Source organism: Mus musculus, chromosome X (genome assembly GCF_000001635.26).
Source record: "Mus musculus strain C57BL/6J chromosome X, GRCm38.p6 C57BL/6J".
Lineage (NCBI taxonomy): Eukaryota > Metazoa > Chordata > Mammalia > Rodentia > Muridae > Mus > Mus musculus.
The window spans coordinates 37,468,005-37,492,031 of record NC_000086.7 but is presented as its reverse complement, the minus strand read 5'-3'; the positions used below and the strand labels follow the sequence as shown (position 1 = coordinate 37,492,031).

Genomic DNA, 24,027 nt, shown 5'->3' with positions numbered 1-24,027 from the left:
AGGCTCAATGCCTCAGTGACTGTAATGTGAGCACTGGCAGAGAGAGGCAGGCTGCTCAGCTTTTCCAAACCATCTTTAGTTAGTGAGTGTGTTCAGAAGTTTTTCTTTAACAAGGATATGTCTCAATAAGGTAATTTCCTGAGACATGAGTTTATGTGTCAAAGAAAATATAGGGCATTCGTTTTGGCTTACCAATTCTCATTCATCTACTATCCTGTCATGCAGTGAACGACCGAATTGATTTACATTTTATCTAATTTTACTGTCTGAGCATTGCATCCTTGCTTATGATGCAGCAGCTCAAATCCACCCTCACATTCTCTTTGCTCCAATTACCCCTCTCCTGTTCCTCTCTACTTCTTTCTTCCTATTTTATGTTTTTAACACCCACTTAGTCTCCTTTTTGCTGCCTGTGTGTATACTGATGTAAGACCATTACTGGAGCATGCATAACCTCCTCATGATGTTACCATTGCAGCAAACTGACTCTCCTTCCCCCAGCTGAAGTCAATGGTCACCCTTACCATTTGAATGGACATTCCCAAGGCTTTCTCCTATTCGCAGTAGCATTTTGGCTAGCCTTTTTCTGTGCAGGTCTTTTATAAGTAGTCACAGGGGATGAATTCATATACACAGGGCCCTTGTGAGTACTCCCTGTATAATTCAAGCTGAAATGTTTAACTGGGTGCATGTTTTCCTGCCATTTAGTTTTTTTTTCCATTTTTTATTAGGTATTTAGCTCATTTACATTTCCAATGCTATACTAAAATTCCCCCATACCCACCCACCCCCACTCCCCTACCCACCCACTCCCCCTTTTTGGCCCTGGCGTTCCCCTGTACTGGGGCATACAAAGTTTACGTGTCCAATGGGCCTCTCTTTCCAGTGATGGCCGATTAGGCCATCTTTTGTTACATATGCAGCTAGAGTCAAGAGATCCGGGGTACTGGTTAGTTCATAATGTTGTTCCACCTATAGGGTTGCAGATCCCTTTAGCTCCTTGGGTTCTTTCTCTAGCTCCTCCATTGGGAGCCCTGTGTTCCATCCAATAGCTGACTGTGAGCATCTACTTCTGTGTTTGCTAGGCCCCGGCATAGTCTCACAAGAGACAGCTACATCTGGGTCCTTTCAATAAAATCTTGCTAGTGTATGCAATGGTGTCAGCGTTCTCCACATCCACGCCAGCATCTGCTGTCACCTGAATTTTTGATCTTAGACATTCTGACTGGTGTGAGGTGGAATCTCAGGGTTGTTTTGATTATGGGGTGGATCCCTGGATATGGCAGTCTCTACATGGTCCATTCTTTCATCTCAGCTCCAAACTTTGTCTCTGTAACTCCTTCCATGGGTGTTTTGTTCCCAATTCTACGGAGGGGCATAGTGTCGACACTTCAGTCTTCATTCTTCTTTAGTTTCATGTGTTTAGCAAATTTTACCTTATATCTTGGGAATCCCAGGTTTGGGGCTAATATCCACTTATCAGTGAGTACATATTGTGTGAGTTCCTTTGTGAATGTGTTACCTCACTCAGGATGATGCCCTCCAGGTCCATCCATTTGGCTAGGAATTTCATAAATTCATTCTTTTTAATAGCTGAGTAGTACTCCATTGTGTAGATGTACCACATTTTCTGTATCCATTCCTCTGTTGAGGGGCATCTGGGTTCTTTCCAGCTTCTGGCTATTATAAATAAGGCTGCTATGAACATAGTGGAGCATGTGTCCTTCATACCAGTTGGGGCATCTTCTGGATATATGCCCAGGAGAGGTATTGCTGGATCCTCCGGTAGTACTATGTCCAATTTTCTGAGGAACCGCCAGACTGATTTCCAGAGTGGTTGTACAAGCCTGCAATCCCACCAACAATGGAGGAGTGTTCCTCTTTCTCCACATCCACGCCAGCATCTGCTGTCACCTGAATTTTTGATCTTAGACATTCTGACTGGTGTGAGGTGGAATCTCAGGGTTGTTTTAATTTGCATTTCCCTGATGATTAAGGATGTTGAACATTTTTTCAGGTGCTTCTCTGCCATTCGGTATTCCTCAGGTGAGAATTCTTTGTTCAGTTCTGAGCCCCATTTTTTAATGGGGTTGTTCGATTTTCTGAAGTCCACCTTCTTGAGTTCTTTATATATGTTGGATATTAGCCCCCTTTCTGATTTAGGATAGGTAAAGATCCTTTCCCAATCTGTTGGTGGTCTTTTTGTCTTATTGACGGTGTCTTTTGCCTTGCAGAAACTTTGGAGTTTCATTAGGTCCCATTTGTCAATTCTCGATCTTACAGCACATGCCATTGCTGTTCTGTTCAGGAATTTTTCCCCTGTGCCCATATCTTCAAAGCTTTTCCCCACTTTCTACTCTATAAGTTTCAGTGTCTCTGGTTTTATGTGAAGTTCTTTGATCCACTTAGATTTGACCTTAGTACAAGGAGATAAGTATGGATCGATTCGCATTCTTCTACATGATAACAACCAGTTGTGCCAGCACCAATTGTTGAAAATGCTGTCTTTCTTCCACTGGATGGTTTTAGCTCCCTTGTCGAAGATCAAGTGACCATAGGTGTGTGGGTTCATTTCTGGGTCTTCAATTCTATTCCATTGGTCTACTTGTCTGTTTCTATACCAGTACCATGCAGTTTTTATCACAATTGCTCTGTAGTAAAGCTTTAGGTCAGGCATGGTGATTCCACCAGAGGTTCTTTTATCCTTGAGAAGACTTTTTGCTATCCTAGGTTTTTTGTTATTCCAGATGAATTTGCAAATTGCTCCTTCTAATTCGTTGAAGAATTAAGTTGGAATTTTGATGGGGATTGCATTGAATCTGTAGATTGCTTTTGGCAAGATAGCCATTTTTACAATGTTGATCCTGCCAATCCATGAGCATGGGAGATCTTTCCATCTTCTGAGATCTTCCTTAATTTCTTTCTTCAGAGATTTGAAGTTTTTATCATACAGATCTTTCACTTCCTTAGTTAGAGTTACGCCAAGATATTTTATACTATTTGTGACTATTGAGAAGGGTGTTGTTTCCCTAATTTCTTTCTCAGCCTGTTTATTCTTTGTGTAGAGAAAGGCCATTGACTTGTTTGAGTTTATTTTATATCCAGCTACTTCACCGAAGCTGTTTATCAGGTTTAGGAGTTCTCTGGTAGAATATTTAGGGTCACTTATATATACTATCATATCATCTGCAAAAAGTGATATTTTGACTTCCTCTTTTCCAATTTGTATCCCCTTGATCTTCTTTTGTTGTCGAATTGCTCTGGCTAATACTTCAAGTACTATGTTGAAAAGATAGGGAGAAAGTGGGCAGCCTTGTCTAGTCCCTGATTTTAGTGGGATTGCTTCCAGCTTCTCTCCATTTACTTTGATGTTGGCTACTGGTTTGCTGTAAATTGCTTTTATCATGTTTAGGTATGGGCCTTGAATTCCTGATCTTTCCAAAACTTTTATCATGAATGGGTGTTGAATCTTGTCAAATGCTTTTTCTGCATCTAACGAGATGATCATGTGGTTTTTGTCTTTGAGTTTGTTTATATAATGGATTACATTGATGGATTTTCGTATATTAAACCATTCCTGGAATAAAACCTACTTGGTCAGGATGGATGATTGCTTTAATATGTTCTTGGATTCGGTTAGCAAGAATTTTATTGAGGATTTTTGCATCGATATTCATAAGAGAAATTGGTCTGAAGTTCTCTATCTTTGATGAATCTTTCTGTGGTTTAGGTATCAGAGTAATAGTGGCTTCATAAAATGAGTTGGGTAGAGTACCTTCTACTTCTATTTTGTGAAATAGTTTGTGCAGAACTGGAATTAGATCTTCTTTGAAGGTCTGATAGAACTCTGCACTAAACTCGTCAGGTCCTGGGCTTTTTTTGGCTGGGAGACTATTAATAACTGCTTCTATTTCTTTAGGTGATATGGGACTGTTTAGATGGTCAACTTGATCCTGACTCAACTTTGGTACCTGGTATCTGTCCAGAAATTTGTCCATTTCGTCCAGGTTTTCCAGTTTTGTTGAGTATAACCTTTTGTAGAAGGATCTGATGGTGTTTTGGATTTCTTCAGGATCTGTTGTTATGTCTCCCTTTTCATTTCTGATTTTGTTAATTAGGATTTTGTCCCTGTGCCCTTTAGTAAGTCTAGCTAAGGGTTTATCTATCTTGTTGATTTTCTCAAAGAACCAACTCCTCGTTTGGTTAATTCTTTGAATAGTTCTTCTTGTTTCCACTTGGTTGCTTTCACCCCTGAGTTTGATTATTTCCTGCCGTCTACTCCTCTTGGGTGAATTTGCTTCCTTTTTTCTAGAGCTTTTAGATGTGTTGTCAAGCTGCTAGTATGTGCTCTCTCCCGTTTCTTCTTGGAGGCACTCAGAGCTATGAGTTTCCCTCTTAGAAATGCTTTCATTGTGTCCCAAAGGTTTGGGTACGTTGTGGCTTCATTTTCATTAAACTCTAAAAAGTCTTTAATTTCTTTCTTTATTCCTTCCTTGACCAAGGTATCATTGAGAAGAGTGTTGTTCAGTTTCCACGTGAATGTTGGCTTTCCATTATTTATGTTGTTATTGAAGATCAGTCTTAGGCCATGGTGGTCTGATAGGATACATGGGACAATTTCAATATTTTTGTATCTGTTAAGGCCTGTTTTGTGGCCAATTATATGGTCAATTTTGGAGAAGGTCCCGTGAGGTGCTGAGAAGAAGGTATATCCTTTTGTTTTAGGATAGAATGTTCTGTAGATATCTGTTAGGTCCATTTGTTTCATAACTTCTGTTAGTTTCACTGTGTCCCTGTTTAGTTTCTGTTTCCACGATCTGTCCCTTGATGAAAGTGGTGTGTTGAAGTCTCCCATTATTATTGTGTGAGGTGCAATGTGTGCTTTGAGCTTTACTAAAATGTCTTTAATGAATGTGGCTGCCCTTGCATTTGGAGCGTAGATATTCAGAATTGAGAATTCCTCTTGGAGGATTTTACCTTTGATGAGTATGAAGTGTCCCTCCTTGTCTTTTTTGATAACTTTGGGTTGGAAGTCGATTTTATCCGATATTAGAATGGCTACTCCAGCTTGTTTCTTCATACCATTTGCTTGGAAATTTGTTTTCCAGCCTTTCACTCTGAGGTAGTGTCTGTCTTTTTCCCTGAGATGGGTTTCCTGTAAGCAGCAGAATGTTGGGTCCTGATTGTGTAGCCAGTCTGTTAGTCTATGTCTTTTTATTGGGGAATTGAGTCCATTGATATTAAGAGATATTAAGGAAAACTAATTGTTGCTTCCTTTTATTTTTGTTGTTAGAGTTGGCATTCTGTTCTTGTGGCTGTCTTCTTTTTGGTTTGTTGAGGGATTACTTTCTTGTTTGTTCTAGGGCGTGATTTCCGTCCTTGTATTGCTTCTTTTCTGTTATTATCCTTTGAAGGGCTGGATTCGTGGAAAGATATTGTGTGAATTTGTTTTTGTCGTGGAATACTTTGGTTTCTCCATCTATGGTAATTGAGAGTTTAGCCGGGTATAGTAGCCTGGGCTGGCATTTGTGTTCTCTTAGTGTCTGTATAACATCTGTCCAGGCTCTTCTGGCTTTCATAGTCTCTGGTGAAAAGTCTGGTGTAATTCTGATAGGCCTTCCTTTATATGTTACTTGACCTTTCTCCCTTACTGCTTTTAATATTCTATCTTTATTTAGTGTATACTGATGTAAGACCATTACTGCAGCATGCATAACATCCTCATGATGTTAACATGGCAGCTAACTGACTCTCCTTCCCCCAGCTGAAGTCAATGGTCACTATTACCATTTGAATGGACATTCCCAAGGCTTTCTCCTATTCGCAGTAGCATTTTGGCTAGCCTTTTTCTGTGCAGGTCTTTTATAAGTAGTCACAGGGGATGAATTCATATACACAGGGCCCTGGTGAGTACTCCCTGTTTAATTCAAGCTGAAATGTTTAACTGTGTGCATGTTTTCCTGCCATTTAGTTTTTAAGGTTCTTTGTATATTCTACACACCAACACTTTGACAGAAGTAAACTTGGTAAAGGTTTTTCAACCATTCTTTATGCAGTCTCTTTGTCACAAGGATGTTCTCCTTCTCTTTGCTCGAGCTTTTCTTTTTCTGAGTTCTCATTGGTCAACTGATAAGTTTACTGCCCACATCACCAGGACCCAGTTGAAGAAGTCCTTTCCTCTGCTAGGATGGCAAGCCACTTTGTCCACTATTGGGTTCAGGGTATCAGGTCTTGTGCTGAGGTCCTTGATATATTTGGACTCGAGGCATGTGCAGGATGTAAGGTGAGGAAGGGAGGAGTCTGAGCAGAGTGGTGAGGGTGGGGGGCAGGGGTGTGTGTGTGATGGAGCAGCTTCTGAGTCCTTCCAGCTCTGCCCAGGTGGGCACTTCCACTGCAGGGCAAATTCAATCACCGGAGTGCTATGACATAGGGTAAAAAGACATCCAGCTACTATTCAGTGTGCCGTGCACCATTGGTGTCCCTAAGAAATGACAGTTGCATGTTTGCTTCCCAGAGCCAGAGGGTGGACAGGGTAGTACGGGTCATTAGGTGTTTCTTGGAATTTAAGTGGTGTTTAGTTTTCATCAAGCACTGTTTAAGAAATTACAAGTGTGGGAACCTATTTTAAGAATTATTGTGTTTCTGAAATCTTGAGGCCTGTATAATTTAGACCTATCCCTTTAAAAGTGCCAGCTCATCTGGTGAGAAAATTATGTTAGGAGGACAAAAACAATGTATGGGTCAATGCACACTCACTGTGACATGTGACAACCTTCTGTAATATTAAACAGCTTCTGATGGTCCCACAGTAACATCAACTCACAGAAGGAGACCTTGTTGCCCTCTTTAAATGGCATTTCCTTGATTAGGGCCACATCTACCATACTAATTAAAAAGACACATGAGCCAAAGAAACTGAGAATCTATTTATTTCACATACAAATGCTTAGGGAATAGAGTTGCAATAACATGCTGGTGGAAGACAGCAGGTGTCTGCACGTGGCTCCTGGTCAAGGGTGGTACACCAGGCCTCCTGTGCCATCTTCAGAGAAAGGTAGAGTGGGACCCCACAGGGGCATCGTCATTCATTCCTAACTGACTTTGTCCTCTTCTGAAGTGCTCTCTCCTCTTCTTAAACCATCTCTACCATGAGAGGGAACAGGGATTTGTTCTGTATTATTTTCACGATTATAAATCAGAAACCACATCATGTAATAGTAGTTGCCCTCTATACTTTACATCAATAGAATTTATATTAAAATTATCGTGCTCAGAAGACCCTGGCATCTCACTGCTGTAATTCTATGAGGACCTGAAGACCTGGTACAGAGTGCATGGCTTGCCTAGAATGTGGGAGCCCCAATTGTGTGGCCTTTGAAGTGCAAAATAGTTCCCGGACAGCGGACCAAACATTGCACACCAGGTTTCTGTCTCTACTATAGAGCCCTCTGCAGATACTTATCAGCACTTTCGGGCAGATGCAGCAGCATGATCCTGAGAGTTATCATGACAGGTGTCCGTATCTGCATTGCTTCACTAGGCACCTCCAAACAGCAGGAGGACTGGACTCTATGATTTCCCCATGCCCACGGTCTCTGCTTAACCAAGTTTACAACAGCTTTCTGAGTGCCCGGCTCTGCCTGAGAACTAACCGTTTGTGGTGCACTCAAATTGCTCCTATAAGGTTAGAATTTATGCTTAGTTTTCACTATTTCAATTGTTTAAGATCAGGGTTATCTCCAGTAATATGATTCTTATTTAAATAATTTATATTTCATAACCCCAGTGGGATGTCTCATAATTGATATCCTGAAGATATCAATGTTCCAAAGAATTTCATATATATGTATATATTTGAGTTTGAATATCAATTTTATTAATACAAGTATTAATGCATAAAGATTATATGGTACAACATATATTTGTGGTTTATATGCAAGATACATGCATATCTGATCTGTGTGTATGTGTTCTGTGTTCCTTTGAGAAGCTATGTTCTGTGTTAAAATGAGCCATTTCAAGTTGGTGGGGTTTCTTATTCAATTTTATACTCAGAAAGAACATAAGGCTCAAAAGTCATTATAAGGAGGCTGTAGAGAAGAGTTAAGAGCACTTGATGCTCTTGTAGGGGAAGAACCAAGTTTGGTTCCTAGCCCATGCATAACCACTCCTAAATTCAGGAAAGCTGATATCCTCTTCTCTCTCTGAGAACACCTGCACACATGCTACATGCACACACAGGCAAATCTATACACGTGAATGAAAATTATACAAAAGATTTAAAAAATGTCATTTTGAAATGTAACACTTCAAACACCACCACTACCACCACCACTTTGTGTATAGGATAAAAGTATCCAAGATAAGAATCAAGTTCTAGAATGGCTCTCCTGTCAAATTGTCTTCTTCTCCTTACCTTAACTCTGGTTTCACTCACACCTATCCATCTTGCCAGATGTCTTCTGGGGGAAAAATGGCAGATATTAAGTATTGGGCATTTTGAAAGAAATGAAATGTTTTATAAATACTTCTCTAAGTATTTATCCACCCTCCACTATCTGACACATTCACCTTGAAGATTTTTGAAACTTAATTAAATTCCACTGGGATTTTGGTCCCAGCTGTTAGGAAGCAGAGGCAGGTGGATCTCTGTGACTTCCAGGTCAGCCTGTTCTACAGAGTGAGTTCCAGGACAGCCAGGATTGTGCATAGTGCTTTTATAAAATAATGTTTTCAGATAATGTTTCACGTTGACACTGTGAGAATATCACTCTCCCACAGACTCACATGTTTGAACGCTTATTGTATTGAATAAAATCCCCAGTTGGTAAAACTGTTTCGAAGGAAATGAAACTTGAGATCTTGTTGGAGGAAGGGTAGGCTTTGAACTTTCAAAACTCATGAGATTCTATCATTGCCTGTGGTTGTATCTCAAGATCTTAGCTAGTGCCTGTTCCTGCCTGCCTGCTGCCATGCTCCCCGCTGTGATATTCAGGAACTCTCCCAAAACTCTGTTTTAATAAGGTGTCTTGGTCATGGCATCTTATAACAGCAAGAGGAAAGGAACTAAGACAGTAGCCCAAACTGAGAAGGAAAGCCACCCCTGTGCAGGCTTGGCATTCATAGCACCAGGGTTACTGGAAGATGCCATCCTGCCGAGTATTGAATCTTGGTTTACAGACCATTTTTTTATGGAAAGGGAAACAAAATGTATGAAAAAACAAAAAACCCTGTAACTAAGGGAAAGGTGTCACCAGGTTCTGTGGTTTTTGTATTTAATGAAAGCCCTTGGAAGTCAAACACAGGCAGAGAATTTTATGACTTCCTTTTCTTTTCTTTCCTTTCCTTTCCTTTTCTTTTCTTTTCTTTTCTTTTTTCTTTTTTTTTTTTTTTTTTGGTTTTTTTGAGATAGGGTTTCTCTGTGCACACGGGGCTGTCCTGGAACTCACTTTGTAGACCAGACTGGCCTTGAACTCAGAAATCCCCCTGCTTCTACCTCCCGAGTGCTGGTATTAAAGGCTTGCACCACCACTTGAGCTGTATAAGTTCCATGGCAGCCAGCGAGATACACACACACACACACACACACACACACACATATATATATATATATATATACACACAAATATATTTAGGGAGACCCTGAAGAGATAATGCACTCATAAGTAAAACAAACAAACAAACAAACAAACAAAGGAACTTAAAGTCAAACACATGATATACAGATTTACGAAGTTGCTCTTATTCTAACCACTCGACATTTCACACTTTAAGTAGGGCCCTGCTTATAGAGAATACATAGCCTGAAGTTTTCCGCTGATACATTTAAATACTATCTGAAAATACCTTCATCCTCATTGTCTTAAACAGAGTTACAATTGTTTCGATGAAACTCCCTGACCTAAAGGAAGTTGGAGAGGACAAAGTTTATTTTGCTCACAGTTCCATATTTCGCTAACACTAAGAATAGGAACAGAAGTAGGATAGGAGCCTGGAGGCAGGAGCTGATGCAGAGGCCATGGAGGGATGCTGCTTGCTCCCCATGACTTGCTCAGTCTCCTTTCTTATAGAATCCAGGACCATCAGCCCAGGGGTGGCCTCACCCACAAGAGGCTGGGCCCTCTCACTTTAACCAACAATCATGAAAGTACCCTAAAGACTTCTATCACCTGGTCTTAAAAAACATATATGTTCCTTATTTTATTGGCATTGATGTTTGGCCTGCAGGCATGCGTATGTGAGGGTGCCAGATCCTCTGGAACTGCAGTTACAGACCATTGCGACCTGCCACCTGGGTGCTGGGGTTTAAGTCTGACTCCTCTGGAAGAGCAGCTATTGCTCCTAACTGTTGAGGTCCCATCACTTATACTGTGACGCTCATCACAGAGCCTGTTCTTATGGAAACTTGTTCTCAACTGAGAATCCCTCCTCTCTGAGAACTCTAGCTTGTCTTAAGTGGATATCAAAGTATCCAGAACAACCATTTGCACAAGTCTCCCACCTACCCCAGCACACTACCCTACCACACTACTGCAGGATGCAGGATTCTGGCAGCCTTGATTTTGGAAGTGGCTTTAATTTAGGGTAAGAGGCCAGCTGAGGAAATAGCCCAGAAGATTAAGGTGAAGAAGGTAAAGATAGAGACAAAGGTGAAGGTGAAGGAAGTGACTGATGGCCTACATTTGACACAGAGACTCACTAGGTGCAAGGAGAGAACAGCCTAACACAAGCTGTACTCTACACCCACATGAACACACGCGCACTGTCATAGACAAATCAACAAATACAGAGAGAATGTGCAGTTTTAAGGGGGTAGCAGTTGAAGGACCCGACAGCCACTATGGACTGCTCTGTGCTCCCAGGAAACAAGAATCTGCTTACCTTTCCTCTGCACGGATGAAGTGATTCTGCTGGAAAATGCGCTCCAGCTCCTGCAGCTGCCACCATTGGAAATTGTAGTGTAAGCTACGCTGCTGTACCCACACTGACTTAGGCCGCACACCAGATACCAGCACTGGAATAGGCTGCACTTTGTCTATGACCACAGCATCCTTGAGAACTGGCTCCTCTGGCAGCTTCTCCTCCTCCTGGGCACTGCCACTGGTGTCCTGGTCCTCTTGGTTGCTGTTATCCATGAGGTCTGCATCACCAGCAGCAGGCCCACCTTCTCCACTTAATTCTTCTGCTTTGTCCCCTTCCACTGCTGCGGCTCCGGACTGGCCCAGTACACTCTCTCCCTCATTTCTTCCCTCTCCATCCAGTGGTAAGACTGCCTGTGTCTTCCCACCTGTATGTGGGGAAACAAAACAAGACAAACAAACAAACAAACAAACAAACAGGCATCAGGGCCTAGGCTGGTGCTGAGGTGCTGTTAAATCTCAGGAAATGCTTCAGGGCACTGCAACTATCAAGTCACCTCTGTGGGACACATTCCTCCTCTCATGGATGTGGACAATCCACCATTCCCAGAAGGCACTCACCATTCAACTTTTCCTTGTCCTTGCCAAGTCCCTCATGAAGTAGGTAGTTGGTGTTTTGATGCTCCATGTCCTGAGGGCTTCCCTGCAGCTTTCCCCAGCAGATTCTGAGTCGGAGCTCCTGAGGTTTTGAAAGCTGAAAGGCAAAAGCCGAAAGGCAAAAGCCGAAAGCCGAAAGCCGAAAGCCGAAAGCCGAAAGCCGAAAGCTGAAAGCTAACCTTTGCAACCAGGAAGAGATTCTCTCATAGCCCTTGGGGGCGGTAGTGCAGGTTACCAAGTGTCCAATCATAGGTGAGCTATCCTGACCTCCATTTGATCTCCTGCAGCTATGGGTTGAGCATCAGGTGCGAAACAAAACAGGTTTGTGCTGCAAGGAGCAGGATATCATTGCAGGGACCGCATGGTACTCAAGCTGGTATGGATGCACACATGGCGACCCACCTCGCAGTTGGATAAATTACTGTCTACGTTCAACTGTGCCAAAGGACTCGTACTGAAGAAGAAAAGCTCTGGAGACAATACACAAGTGTTTTTAGAATACCTCTTGTTTAGTTGGGGGTGTCTTTTCACGACATTCATCCCAGCGTTCAGGGGAAAGAATGAAGTGGATTCTGAGTTTCAGGCCAGGCTTGTTTACATGGTGATTTTCAGAAAACCAGAACCACAGTGAGACCACCTCCTCTCAAAACACAGAGTGTCTTTCCTCTAGGCCTAGTAGTTTATACTAGCGGCCTGTTACTTGATAGAGAAGAGAAATTAAACGGAGAAGGTGATCCACCAGGTCTCTTCCTTTGAGTGTTCACAGAAAGCTCAGTTAGAGTCTGCCATGTGTCCATGGTGTGCCTTTTCAGGAGCTTGGGTGAGGATGGGGGGTTATTAGTCCTGGACAGACTGGTTAAAACTGTGAAGGACTGAGTAAATCGCCATACCTTGCTAAGGTTCCCTGCATTTCTCTTGAATGGGCCTTCCTAATGTGTTCGCTGGAAGGTCAAAGGGTCGAGAGCAGGCGCCAGTCTCTATCCAGATACTGTCAGATAAGCAGCCCCTCTGCAGGCATGTGGTCAAACTGGTCTTTAGGAGCAAACATTTTACAACAGGCTCTGGCCACTCAGAGACTAGGAATAGCCCCTAGGAACTAGGCCATCTCCAGGTGGTTGTTTTTCTAGGGTGGGAATATTCTGGGGTCTTGATGCCAGAGGAGGGGTTCTTCTCCACCCAAAAGACATACCTCAATATTCTGGACCTTTCTAAAACCAAACTTACACATACATGTTTCTGGCCCTGTTTGTTCTTTGTTGTGTAGCCTGAAACTACTATGGTTTCAGGGTGCACAGAACCTGGATATTTTTTTTTTATGTATAGTTCTGGTCAAGATTATAGAGATATCAATTTTTGTGTTGAAAAATACAGCTTGCTACATAGAATCCTTGCCTAACAGACATAATGTTCTCCTTGGCAAATCCGTAACAGTCATTTCTTTTTTTCTTCTCTTTTCTTCTCTTTTCTTTTTTTTTTTCCTTTTGCATTTTGTTTGTTTGTTTCTTTGTTTTTGGTTTTTATTTCAAGACTAGGTTTCTCTCTGTAGCCCCTGGAAGTCCTGGAACCACTCTGTATGTAATTTCAGTATCTTGAAGGTTCTCCACACTGATTTTCAGAGTGATGACATCAGCTTGTGGCCACACCTCCAGTGAACAAAGGTTCCCTTTTCCCACATAATTGCCAGCATTTGTGCTTCACAGGTTTCCTGAGTTTAACCATTGTGGATTGGGGGAAGATGAATTTAAAAGTAGTTTTCATTTGAACTTTTCTAATTGCTAAGGGTGTTGAACACATTAGATTTGGTTTTTTACTTTAATCGTTTTTTATTTTCTATCCTAAGACCTCTGTGTTCAGATCCATAGACCCTCTTTCTTTTTTTTTTTTAATTGGGTCATTTGCTATCTTGATTTTAGTGGTCTGTCAGATTTTACTTTGTTTGGGTACACTGTGGCTGTCTTCAGACACCCCCCCACACACACACACACAAGGGCATTGGACCCCATTACAGATGGTTGTGAGCCACCATGTGGTTGCTGGGAATCAATACCTCTGCAAGAGCAATCTGTGCTCATAACGACTGAGCCATCTCTGCAGCATGACATTTTTTTTCTTTGACACATGTATATGTAGGAATGAATCCATGATCTCTCTTGTCACTATGTCTAATTGTTAGTGTAGACAAGGGCAACTGGATTTTGTAACTTGGTTTTGTATCCTGCCACTTTATTGATTTTTTAAATATATGCCTGTATTTGGCTTGCAAGCATTTTTCCCTTTAATTCTCAACATCATGTAAAAAGTTCAGGCAATGCAGTTGCGGGAGACATCTCCAAACCCAGGGCTGATGAAGCCGGGTGTCAGGTGAAGATTCAAAGTTCCCGGGAGTCATGGGATGTCCTGAGATGTTCAGTGATCGAATTTGTTGGATGTCTTATTGAAGAGTTTTTAGAAGGAGTGAGGGACCTGGAGTGGCTACGAACTCCATAGTTGGACCAACAGGATCAAGTCACTCTTGGGAGCTCTCAGAAAATGAACCACCAACCAAAGTGTATACACCGGCGGGACTTAAACCCCCATATATATGTAGCAGATGTCCTGCTTGGAAGGTACCTGGAGGAGATGGGGCAGTTATCATGATATAAAGTGAATAATATAAATTAATGAAAAAAATAAACAAAAAAGAAAAACAAACAAAACCAGAGTGCAGTTGACAAAGACACCTGACATAGGCATCTGACTTCGAGTGCACAAGCATACATGGACACACCACACCAACACATGCATACATATCCCTTGGGCAATCACCATAAAGAGAAACTGATGATGTAGGAAGTGAAATACTACCTCTCCATTTTGATCTCAGTCTACATGATTTTGAAGCAATTTTTAATTCACTGAAGTCTTTACCCAGAATTTAGTCTTGCCTGGTATTAAGGTCATGGTACATTTCTTTGAAATTTACTTGTCTGTTTCTGCATTTTTAATATTTCATTTTCTGGCAGATTTTTCTTTTAAGATACTTTCATTTTATATATATTACAGAACACACACACCCCCACACATGCACACACACAGCTTTCTTCTGCATGAATGGCTCTGCACTACATGTGTGCAGTTCCTGAGCAGTCCAGAGGAGGGCTGAGGATTCCCTGGGACTGGAGTCACAGATGATTGTGAGCTACCATGTGCTAGGTGTGTGTTCTCTGATTTTTCTCTTCTCCTTCTGTTGGTTTGATTGTTTACTTTTCATATGATGGTGTTTGTTCTATTACAATATATGTATACATTTGTTATGTTTTGTTGTTATCTATCAGAAGCCTATTCCTTCCTCAGAAAGAAAATAGGGTTAGACCAGGATGAAAGGGGAAGAGGGAGGTACTGGAAGGAGTGGAGAGGGAAGGGTAAGGCAACTGTAATCAGGATACATTGTATGACAAAAGCCCTATTTTTAATAAAAAGAGGGGAAAAGAGAAAAGAGAAAAAAGTTCTCTCCTGTAACTTACACTAGCAAAAGTATTCTCTTGTACTACTTTTCATATAGACTCTAAATATTGATAAAAATAATTGTTATACATTATGTTAATAATGTATAACAATTTATGATATGAATATAAATATATAATATAATATTTTGCTATAAAACATTAATGTAAATACATTATATTAATATAAAATATTACTATAAAATGTAATATATACTATAGGTAATACTAATTTAACTATATAATGTTGTCCACATATTTATCTTCTTCTGGCACAATTCATCACACTCTGTAATTCTTTTTTTACACCCTAAGTCCCAAGGGCCTCTCCTCCCACTGATGTCTCATCAGGCCATCCTCTGCCACATATGTGGCCAGTACCATGGGCGCCTCCATGTGTATTCTTTCATTGGTGGTCCAGTCCCTTGGAAATCCAGGGGATCTGGCCAGTTAACACTGTTGCTCCCTTCATGGGGCTGCAAAGCCCCTCAGCTCCTTCATTCCCTTCTCCAACTCCTCCATCGGAGAACCCTGTGCTCAGTCCAATGGTTGGTTGTGAGCACCCACCTCTGTATTTGTCAGGCTTTGGCAGAGCGTCTCGGGAGGCAGCCATATCAGGCTTCCATCAGCAAGCACTTCCCAGCATCTACAGTAGCGTCTGGATTTGGTAGCTATATATGGGATGGATCCCTAGGTAGTACAGTCTCTGGGTGGCCTTTTTTCACTCTCTGCTCCATACTTTCTCTCCATATTTGCTCCTGTGAATATTTTGTTCAGCCTTCTAAGAAGTAGTAAAGCATCCACAGTTTGGTCTTACTTCTTTTTGGGCTTCATATGGTCTGTGAATTGAATCTTGGATATTCTGAACATTTGGGCTAATATCCACTTATCAGTGAGTGCATGCCATGTGTGTTCTTTTGTGACTGAATTACTGTATTTCTGTATGGGTGTGTATCTCTACTAAGTGTGGTATAATGGTTAGGTGTGTGAGTATGTGTGAATGTGTGAGTGTGTGCATGTATATGAGTGTGCATGAAAGAGAGTTGTGGGAGTGAGTGTGTGTTGTGTTATTGTGTTTTGGGTGTTAGTGTGAGTGCATGTGTGACTTTAACTGAGTGTGTAAGGTGGAGTGTGAGTGTGTGTATATGAGTGTTTACATGTTTGTATTTATCCATGTGTGTGTGAGTGTATGTGTTTAGTGTCTTTCGCTTAGAATAAAGTGTTCTCCCTTATTGTTTATGATCAATTTTAGTTGGAAGGCAAGGGGATTTTTGCTCAGATATTAGGATAGGACCATGTTCTTGTTTCCTGGTCCCATTTGCTTGGAATATTTTTCCACACAACCTTTCACTGTCCTTCAAGATAAGAAGAGTTTCTTTTAGACAGCAAAAGTTAGAGTTTCTTTCTTAATTTGTTCATCCAAATTGTGTCTTTTTGTGGAGTAGTTAAGGCTATGAATCGTTAAAGGTGTTATTGAAATGTGTGTGTTGTTTGCAGCAGTTTTATTGTTCTTCTTTGTTTTGTGTGTGTGTGTGTGGTCCCATTTTGTGTTTCAGTAACCATAGCTTCACCTGTTCACTGTATAGAGTCAATTGATATGCTCATTTTTTCTCCTCATTCTGACATTTTGCCTCCAATATTCTCTGTAGAGCTGGTTTGGTGTACATGAATTCTACCATGCATGTAACAAGACCTTTTTTCTTTCTTTTACAATTTTGGTGTATAGTTTTGCTGGGTATAGTAGTCTAGACTGGCAGTTGCCATCCTTTAGAACATTGCGCCAGGGTCTTCAGGATTTCCGAGTTTCCACTGAGGACTCTGGTGTTGTTCTAATGGACTTTTTCCTCTTTATATGAGAATTCCTTTTATTCTCTTTTGGCTTTGATGCACCCTGCAGAGTTTCTTTTCCAGCTCAATTTGTTGTTTCTGGTTCTTGTTTTCTAGTAAGAACTCCAGAAACGATCTATGAAAATACATCCTTTGTACTTATCACAAAAATCAATTTTGAAATTGAGGCTTTCTGCTGGCTTCTTATATTTTATCTATGTACTCTAGGTCCTGAGAGAAAACATCATCCCATGCCTCTCTCGGCTCCCTTAAGTGAAAGATGCCTCTCTTGCATCTCTGTGAATGACCAGCCCGTATTTCCAGGATGAGGAGTGAGGGGTACAGCATGGCAGAAGGTGCAAGCAGCTGGGGTCTGAGTTTGACAGGGCATCTAATCATGAATTCCAGCCCCACAGAAGATGGGGAGAGTGTCAGCTTCTGCATCTGTAATGAACACATTGGCAACTATGGTCTCTGGGAAATTTGCATCTCTGAATCTTCCATGACTCTGGAAGATCTCAGGCACACAGTGCCATAGGGTGAATACAGTGATGTACACTCGGTGTTCTTGGATTGTTGTTTTATGAAATGGATTTATTTTAGTCCATGTAAAGTAGTCTCTCAGGAATATTGTCACCAAAGTGACTTGCTTATAGGGATTTATAATTTAGAATAAACATAATTAACACAACAAGAATTTCTCTATTGTACTGAGGTATGATGTAAAATGTATTGATACGCTATACTATTTCAAGGAGATAATTGGACTTCTGTGCTAAAGCAACTTTACTACTAAGCCTATGGTGATAGAAGGAAAAGAGCAGCTAGGAGATGTTCTCCTCATAATCTTACAGAGCAGCAGGGACTTCTAATTTGTACTACACAGCCACCAGGATTTTTTCATAGTTTTGTTTTGTTTTTTTTTTTTTTTTCATCGTGAAAGGCTCCTGAATGAGAGATTCCATACTTCTTCTGGAAAAATTATTTGAGTTCGAACATGTTGATCTCTGAACTGGGGGCCATGATCCTGATGGTGAGGGCCAGCATTCTTCAGCTGGTATACTGCTGACACATCAATGTAGGTAGAGTGTTTCAGAATTACCGTGACCAGAACATGAACAAAGTTGTGTTCTTGAATTTTAAGTTGTAAGTGTTTACCAGGAACTATTTTAAAAGATACAATATGGAAAAAACAGAGCTTATAAATATATATTATACTAAATCAAAAGGCACATGGGACAATTATATTGAAAATTCATATTGTTATTGAAATATAATCGCTTCAGATATAAGAGTTTAATAACATATCGTTAGGAAACGAAAAAAATTCCTCTCTCTATGTTGCCTTGGCGATAGTGGCACTGCAGGGTTCCTCCACAGTCTTCAGGAAAGATGTTCTGAGAAGCAGGAGGAGAACTTCTGAGACCTTATAGCCTCTTATACCACCTGTATTGTTCTCTCCTCTTCTGAAACCATCTCTACAATGAGTGAGAAGAAGGAATTGGTTCAGAGAAGCAAACTTTTAGGACCATAATTGAAAAAAAAATACCATGTAAGTTCATATATCAGTGTTACTTTAACCTGGTGTCTAACCCTTCTTTCTAATTTTCTGAGGGACTAAAGGGTTAGCAAGCTGTTCAGCGCTTGCCTAGAATGTTGTAGACACTGCTTTCCACAGTAGCACTGCAAAATAGTCCCAGAAAAGTATTCAAAGGTTGCTCACCTTGTTTCCCTCTCTACTGAATTCACATTTTTGCAAGTGAGCAGCATTTTCAGGCAGATGCACCAGCCTATTCACCAGCTTTATGAGTGCTGGTTTCAGCCTTTCAGCTATGGCCTAACTAATATTCCTTCTGCAAGGATAAAATTTATGTTTGGTTTTGAGCATTTGAGATAGATTATGATTGTGCAGCTCCTAACTTCAGTATGATGTCACAGAGTAACTCTACCTTAAAACACCAGCATTGCAAGGAATTGCACATAGTTATGTATGTATGTCTGTATATGTATACATAATTAATGTAATCATCTCTACTAAATACCTGTGTTATAAGTTAAGACATCTGTATTTATAATTTACCTACAGAGTACATGTATGTGTAATAGGTATGTGTCTAAGAAATGAAAGTTGTTCAGTGCTCTTCTTTATTTGTTTAGGAAGTCACGTTCCATTTTGAAATATGCCCTTTGTGCATGGTGAGGCTTCCTTATTCCATGTCTACTCACAAAGACCTTAGAGCTGAAAAGTAACTTGGTGCAGACAGCAGAGACAGCTCAGTGGCTAAGAGTCCTTGCTGCTCCTGCACATGGGCCAGAGTTTGCTTCCCAGTGTCTGAGCTGGGTGCATCAAGATGACCTCTAAATCTAGCTTCAGGGAATAAGTGTCCTCCTCTGGATTTTGTAAATCCAGCGTCAGGGAATAAATGATCTCCTCTGGATTTTTTGGCACTTGGCCACATATTTTATACACAGAGACATACATATAGTAAAAATAAAACAATCTTGAAAAATACTCTGAAACAGTTTTATGTTAAAAATTTCATGGATAAGATGAATGCGGCCAAGACATAAAGCAAGTTGTAAACTGGCTGTCCTGCCAAAGGTCTTTCTTTGGTTTACTGACCTTCACTATGGCTTCATTCACACCCATCCATCGGGCCAGTTGTTTTCTAGAGTAAAATGATAGATGTTCACTATTTACCGATATACATGAAAGAAAAAAATGTGAATCATCTTATATATTTGCTTTAAAATGTTGGTCTCATTCCCCAACTTCTTTGACATTTATCTGGAAGGATTTGAAGATTTAAACAAATTCTATATGTAATTTTATTTATTATTAATGGACCGTTCATACACATGAGCATCCATGCATGCCCCTAGAAAGCATTATTAAAAGCCACAACACAGGCGTCAACAACCTTAAGGAAATGCTGTCAATACTCTCTGTGGTGGTGTATGAGACCCTGCCTCTAAAAACAAGAGAAAAGCAAACAGAGCAATAGTTGCAAAGCAAATTCACACAGGAATGCTGTGAGAGGCCCTTTGTCAGGACAGAAGTTTAAACTCAAAAGAAGATGGATTAATAGGGAGGACAGGAAAATTTCTAATGTGCCATTAGTATAAGAGGACTTCCAATGTACAGAGTGTTGGGGGAAATGAAATGTTACATTTCTTTGAATTACTCTTTGGGGGTGTGTATACACATACGCACACACTCCTATGCCCTAGTGAACATTTAGATGTTGAGGGCACCTACTGGAAGTTAGTTTCCTTTTTCTATCATATGGATGTGGATACTGGGGACTAACTCTGGTTCTCCAGGTTGGTGGCAAGTACTTTTACCCACTGAACCATAATCTCACAAGCCTTGGGCAAGAAAATATCAAAAGCACTTCAGACAGAAAAGAAACAATCAAACAAATCCACAAAACAATCAAGGAACAAGAACAACAACCCTCCATAGTACTGGCAATCGCTTCTTGGATTCCGAGAATGAGGGAGGATGGAAATTCAGACAATGGGTCCCTGTGAGTTCCAGGTGAGCCTGGACTACGGAGTGAGCAGACAAGAATAAACAGAAAGGGAAACCCAGCTAAGCTGAACATGCCTTAGATCTCAGCACAAAAGCTCTTACACATGCTCAATATTAAGTCCTGGTTTTGTGGACCATTTACTGTGGGCAGCTTGAGGTGGGGGGAAGCAAAGCCAAAAAAACTAGGAGAATGTTGGGAGCCAGGCTTGGTGGAGCTTTTCCCAGCACTTGAGAGGCAAAGGTGGGAGGATCTCTGTGAGTTTGAGATCAGTCTGCTGCTATAATGTGAGTGCCAGACCAGGAAGGGATTCCTAGAGAGATCTTGGAGGTGGTCGGTAAGGAGAGAAATTTGTCAGTGAGTTTCTAATTATAAAACACTTAAAGGAAAAATACATGATGTACAGATATATCAAAAACGTTAAGAACAGCAGGATACCCCTCTGTAGTATGGCAAACATAGCTCAGCCTTGCATATCTCTTTAAAAAGAACCTAACTACTGTAGGAGACATGGACTGAAGTTTTGTACTTGGACTCATGTGAATACTGTATGAAAATACCTTCAAGGTCATTTTGTATGACTCTTACCCCTACCTCGGAACCATAGTGGAGGACACTGGATCTGGCAGTCTGAATTTCCCAGGTGATTAGGATTTCAAGAGGCAAGAGTTTGTGGGGACTGACAAGATGGCTAAGTGGGTCCCTGTGCTTTCCGGATAGCCCTGATGTTCTCAGTTTGATGTCTTGGACCCACATGATGGATTATAAAACTGAACGCTGTAAGTGTCCTCTTGCCTCCTCATGTGCCAGGTGGTGCATATACTCACACACATGCAAATCCACCGACCCGCCACATGCCCACCCCCACCAAATAAATGAAGGTCTGTATTTAAAATATAAATTCAAAAACGAGGCTCTGTGGGGGAGCAGGGAGGAGGTTAATGGTCACATCGGACCAGCACTTGCTCCCATCAAGTAGGAGAAAAGGCCAGGCAATCTCCTCACCTTGCTTCTAGACTGAGAAAATAATTCATCCGGAAAATTCTCTCCAGTTCGTCCAGCTGCCACTGGGTGAATCTATGGTGCAATCGACGTCGTGGCACCTGCCTTGGTGCTTCAGCCTGGTCACTCTCTCCTTCAACATGCTCAGGAATCTGCTCCCTCACTTCCTGCTCATTCTTCTCACCTCCCTTGGTGCCACCATCTTCCTTGTTCCTGTCTTCCTCTACAAGGCCTGCAGTGCCAGCAGCGGCGGGACTCTCTCCATTTAATGCTTCTTTTCCTCTACCCCTTGCGGCTGTGGCTCCCAATGCCGACTCCACCTGTCCTCCATCTTCCTCATTTCTTGCCTCTTCAGCCGGCAAAACCTTGGTACCTGGAGGTGGGAAAATAGAGAAAAGTCAACCTTGCCGCCAAAAGTAGGCAGCAAGTCGCAGAGATGACAGCTGCCCATGGCGCCAGTCCCGTCATGACTCCCGAGCCACCTCCATGTCTCTCAGGGAGATAGTTATATCACCATTCCACCTACCTACTGACCATTCCAGCTACATACTGACCATCTCCTGTACCCTCATCCTCATATACTACCTTAATGAACAAATACTTGATGTTGTAACAGTCCATACCTTGGGTGCTGTCCATTTTAGTCTCACATCCGTAGACTGATCTTGAAGCTCTGTGGTAATCCTGAGGTAGTTCCGGTAATAGAGCAGAGCGGTGACCGTTGACCTGGAAGAGATTTCTTCCAGCCCGTTCCACATTACTATGTATCCAGTTAGAGATGGAACGTTCTGGCTTCATGCTCATCACCTGTTGCTATGGTGAGGGAGGTACCCAGAGGTGCTATAATGAGGACCATTAGGTGATCACCCTGAGGTGCCCTGGTGAGAGGAGTTTGGTGCTGGGATGTGTGGGGATATTTTTTAAGGAAGGGCACAAACCTCGAGGAAGTAGAGATGCAGAAATTACCTTTGAAGCTGCATCTCAGCTGCCTTCTCTGACCTTATTGAATTTTCTTCCTACCGAGGGGATGGTGGTCAACTGTAGAAGCCAAGTTGTGGGGAGCAAGAAAATATCTCCCAGTAACTCTGGAGTCCTTGAGGAAAATGTTTGTAGAGCTACCTCTTGGTCTAGTGCCCCGCATTGATTCCCTGGTAGGTGGCAGAGAAAAGAAGTTACATCAATGTGATTATCTAGGAGGCCTGTTCCTTTGGGCTGTCACAGAAAGTGAACTTAGATCCTGTGGTGGTTTGAATGAGAATGACTGCCTATAGACACATATATTTGAATTCTAGGTCTCCAGTTGGTAGAAGTACTTGGGAAGGATTGGGGGCTATAGCCTTGTTAGAGGAGGTGTGGCTTTGTGGGAAGAGGCTTATTCTTAGTGGTGGGCTTTCAGGTTTCAAAGGCCCACACCATTCCAAATTAATACATGTCCCCTCTCTTGAGAGCCTGTTGGTGAAGAAGATACAAGCTCCCAGCTACTCCTCTAGTGCCATGCCTGCCTACCTGCTGCCATGCTTCCTGCCATCATGATTGTGGATTCACCCTCTGAAACTCTAAGCAGGCCACCAGGTAAAGAGTATGGTAGCTAACACAGAGCTTGTTGTGCTTCCATGCTCTACCTTTACAGGAGCTTGGGCAGACTTGCTGGTCCTGCTGGCTCAGAAGAACGATCAGAGGGCTCAACTTCATCAGGGCTTGTGGTGCAGGGATTCGGGTGGGTTAGTAGTACTGTCAAGTTTTGGTAAGTACTGGTAAAAGCTATGAGACTTGTCATACCTGTGCTGAGCTTTGTCACATTTGTCTCGAAGGCACACACACACACACACACACACACACACACACACACACACACCTGGGTCTCTATCCCAGGACTGTCTGTCAAGCAGACCCTGTGTTGGTATGTGCTCAGACTCGTCCCAATGCAGCCACATTTTCCCAACATGTTCTGCTCACTCTTAAAATAGAAGGCCCTGCACCACTATCATATTTCCACACTGTCCCTAGTGTAGGGTGGGAATATCCTGGAGCCCTGGTGCTGCAGTTTTCCTTGAGTAAGACTTACCTCACAGCTCTGATAACTACCTCACAACGAAGCCTACATGTGTCTCTTTCCTAGTTTTTATTCCCTCTTTGCTCTAAATCCCATCATTGCTTGTGTCAAGCACAGGAGAATTGTTTTTTTTCTAGACCTAGTCTAGTCAAAACAGTAAAGACATACATTTCAGGGCTAGGGCTGTAGCTCAGTTTGCATTGTCCTTACCCAGCATGCTTAAAGTCACATGATCTCTGAACTGCATTGTAATGCTGTCCTGTGAGGAGGTAGATGCCAGGGCCATGCTAGTGTACAGAGTGAGTTTGTGTTCAGAGAGAGACATATGACCGCATCTAAAAATAGAAAATGACACTCTTTCTAAATAAAGACCACCATTTCTTTCTCCGTTTATGATTCTGTCATCTACAGTTATGAAGTGTGAATGAGCCTGCTTTAATTTTTATAATTTACTGACAAGTGTTGTTTTCACTTATTATATTATCTATGTGGAGAATATTCCCTGTATGTTTGTAAACAATATGTATATTGCTGCTTGTGGTTAGAACATCCACGTTCTCAGCCTCAGCAGCAGCGGTCGCCATCTGGGTTCCGGGACTCCGCGGGACATAGGA

At 41.7% G+C, this 24,027-nt stretch overlaps 2 protein-coding genes across 4 annotated transcripts; both read right to left on the bottom strand.

Moving 5' to 3' along the window:
- Nucleotides 1-6,907: 6,907 nt before the first annotated feature.
- On the bottom strand, nt 6,908-11,695 carry Rhox4c (reproductive homeobox 4C). 3 transcript variants are annotated; one of them, NM_001039689.1, is made up of 4 exons: nt 11,481-11,695; nt 10,882-11,287; nt 8,417-8,462; nt 6,908-7,143 (listed from the first exon to the last, which is right to left on the bottom strand). In NM_001039689.1, the coding sequence occupies exons 1-4, from the start codon at nt 11,545-11,547 to the stop codon at nt 7,045-7,047; spliced, it is 618 nt and encodes a 205-aa protein (NP_001034778.1). In that variant the 5' UTR covers nt 11,548-11,695; the 3' UTR covers nt 6,908-7,044. The 3 variants fall into 3 exon arrangements, with proteins under 3 accessions (NP_001034778.1, XP_017174028.1, XP_006541573.1); XM_017318539.2 differs by having other exon boundaries at nt 8,417-8,459; nt 11,481-11,650; XM_006541510.3 differs by lacking the exon at nt 8,417-8,462 and having other exon boundaries at nt 7,082-7,143; nt 11,481-11,648.
- A 6,375-nt stretch (nt 11,696-18,070) lies between these two features.
- On the bottom strand, nt 18,071-22,164 carry Rhox3c (reproductive homeobox 3C). Its single transcript, NM_001102457.4, has 4 exons — nt 21,984-22,164; nt 21,364-21,733; nt 19,449-19,494; nt 18,071-18,303 (listed from the first exon to the last, which is right to left on the bottom strand). The coding sequence occupies exons 1-4, from the start codon at nt 22,162-22,164 to the stop codon at nt 18,253-18,255; spliced, it is 648 nt and encodes a 215-aa protein (NP_001095927.3). The 3' UTR covers nt 18,071-18,252.
- Nucleotides 22,165-24,027: the final 1,863 nt, after the last annotated feature.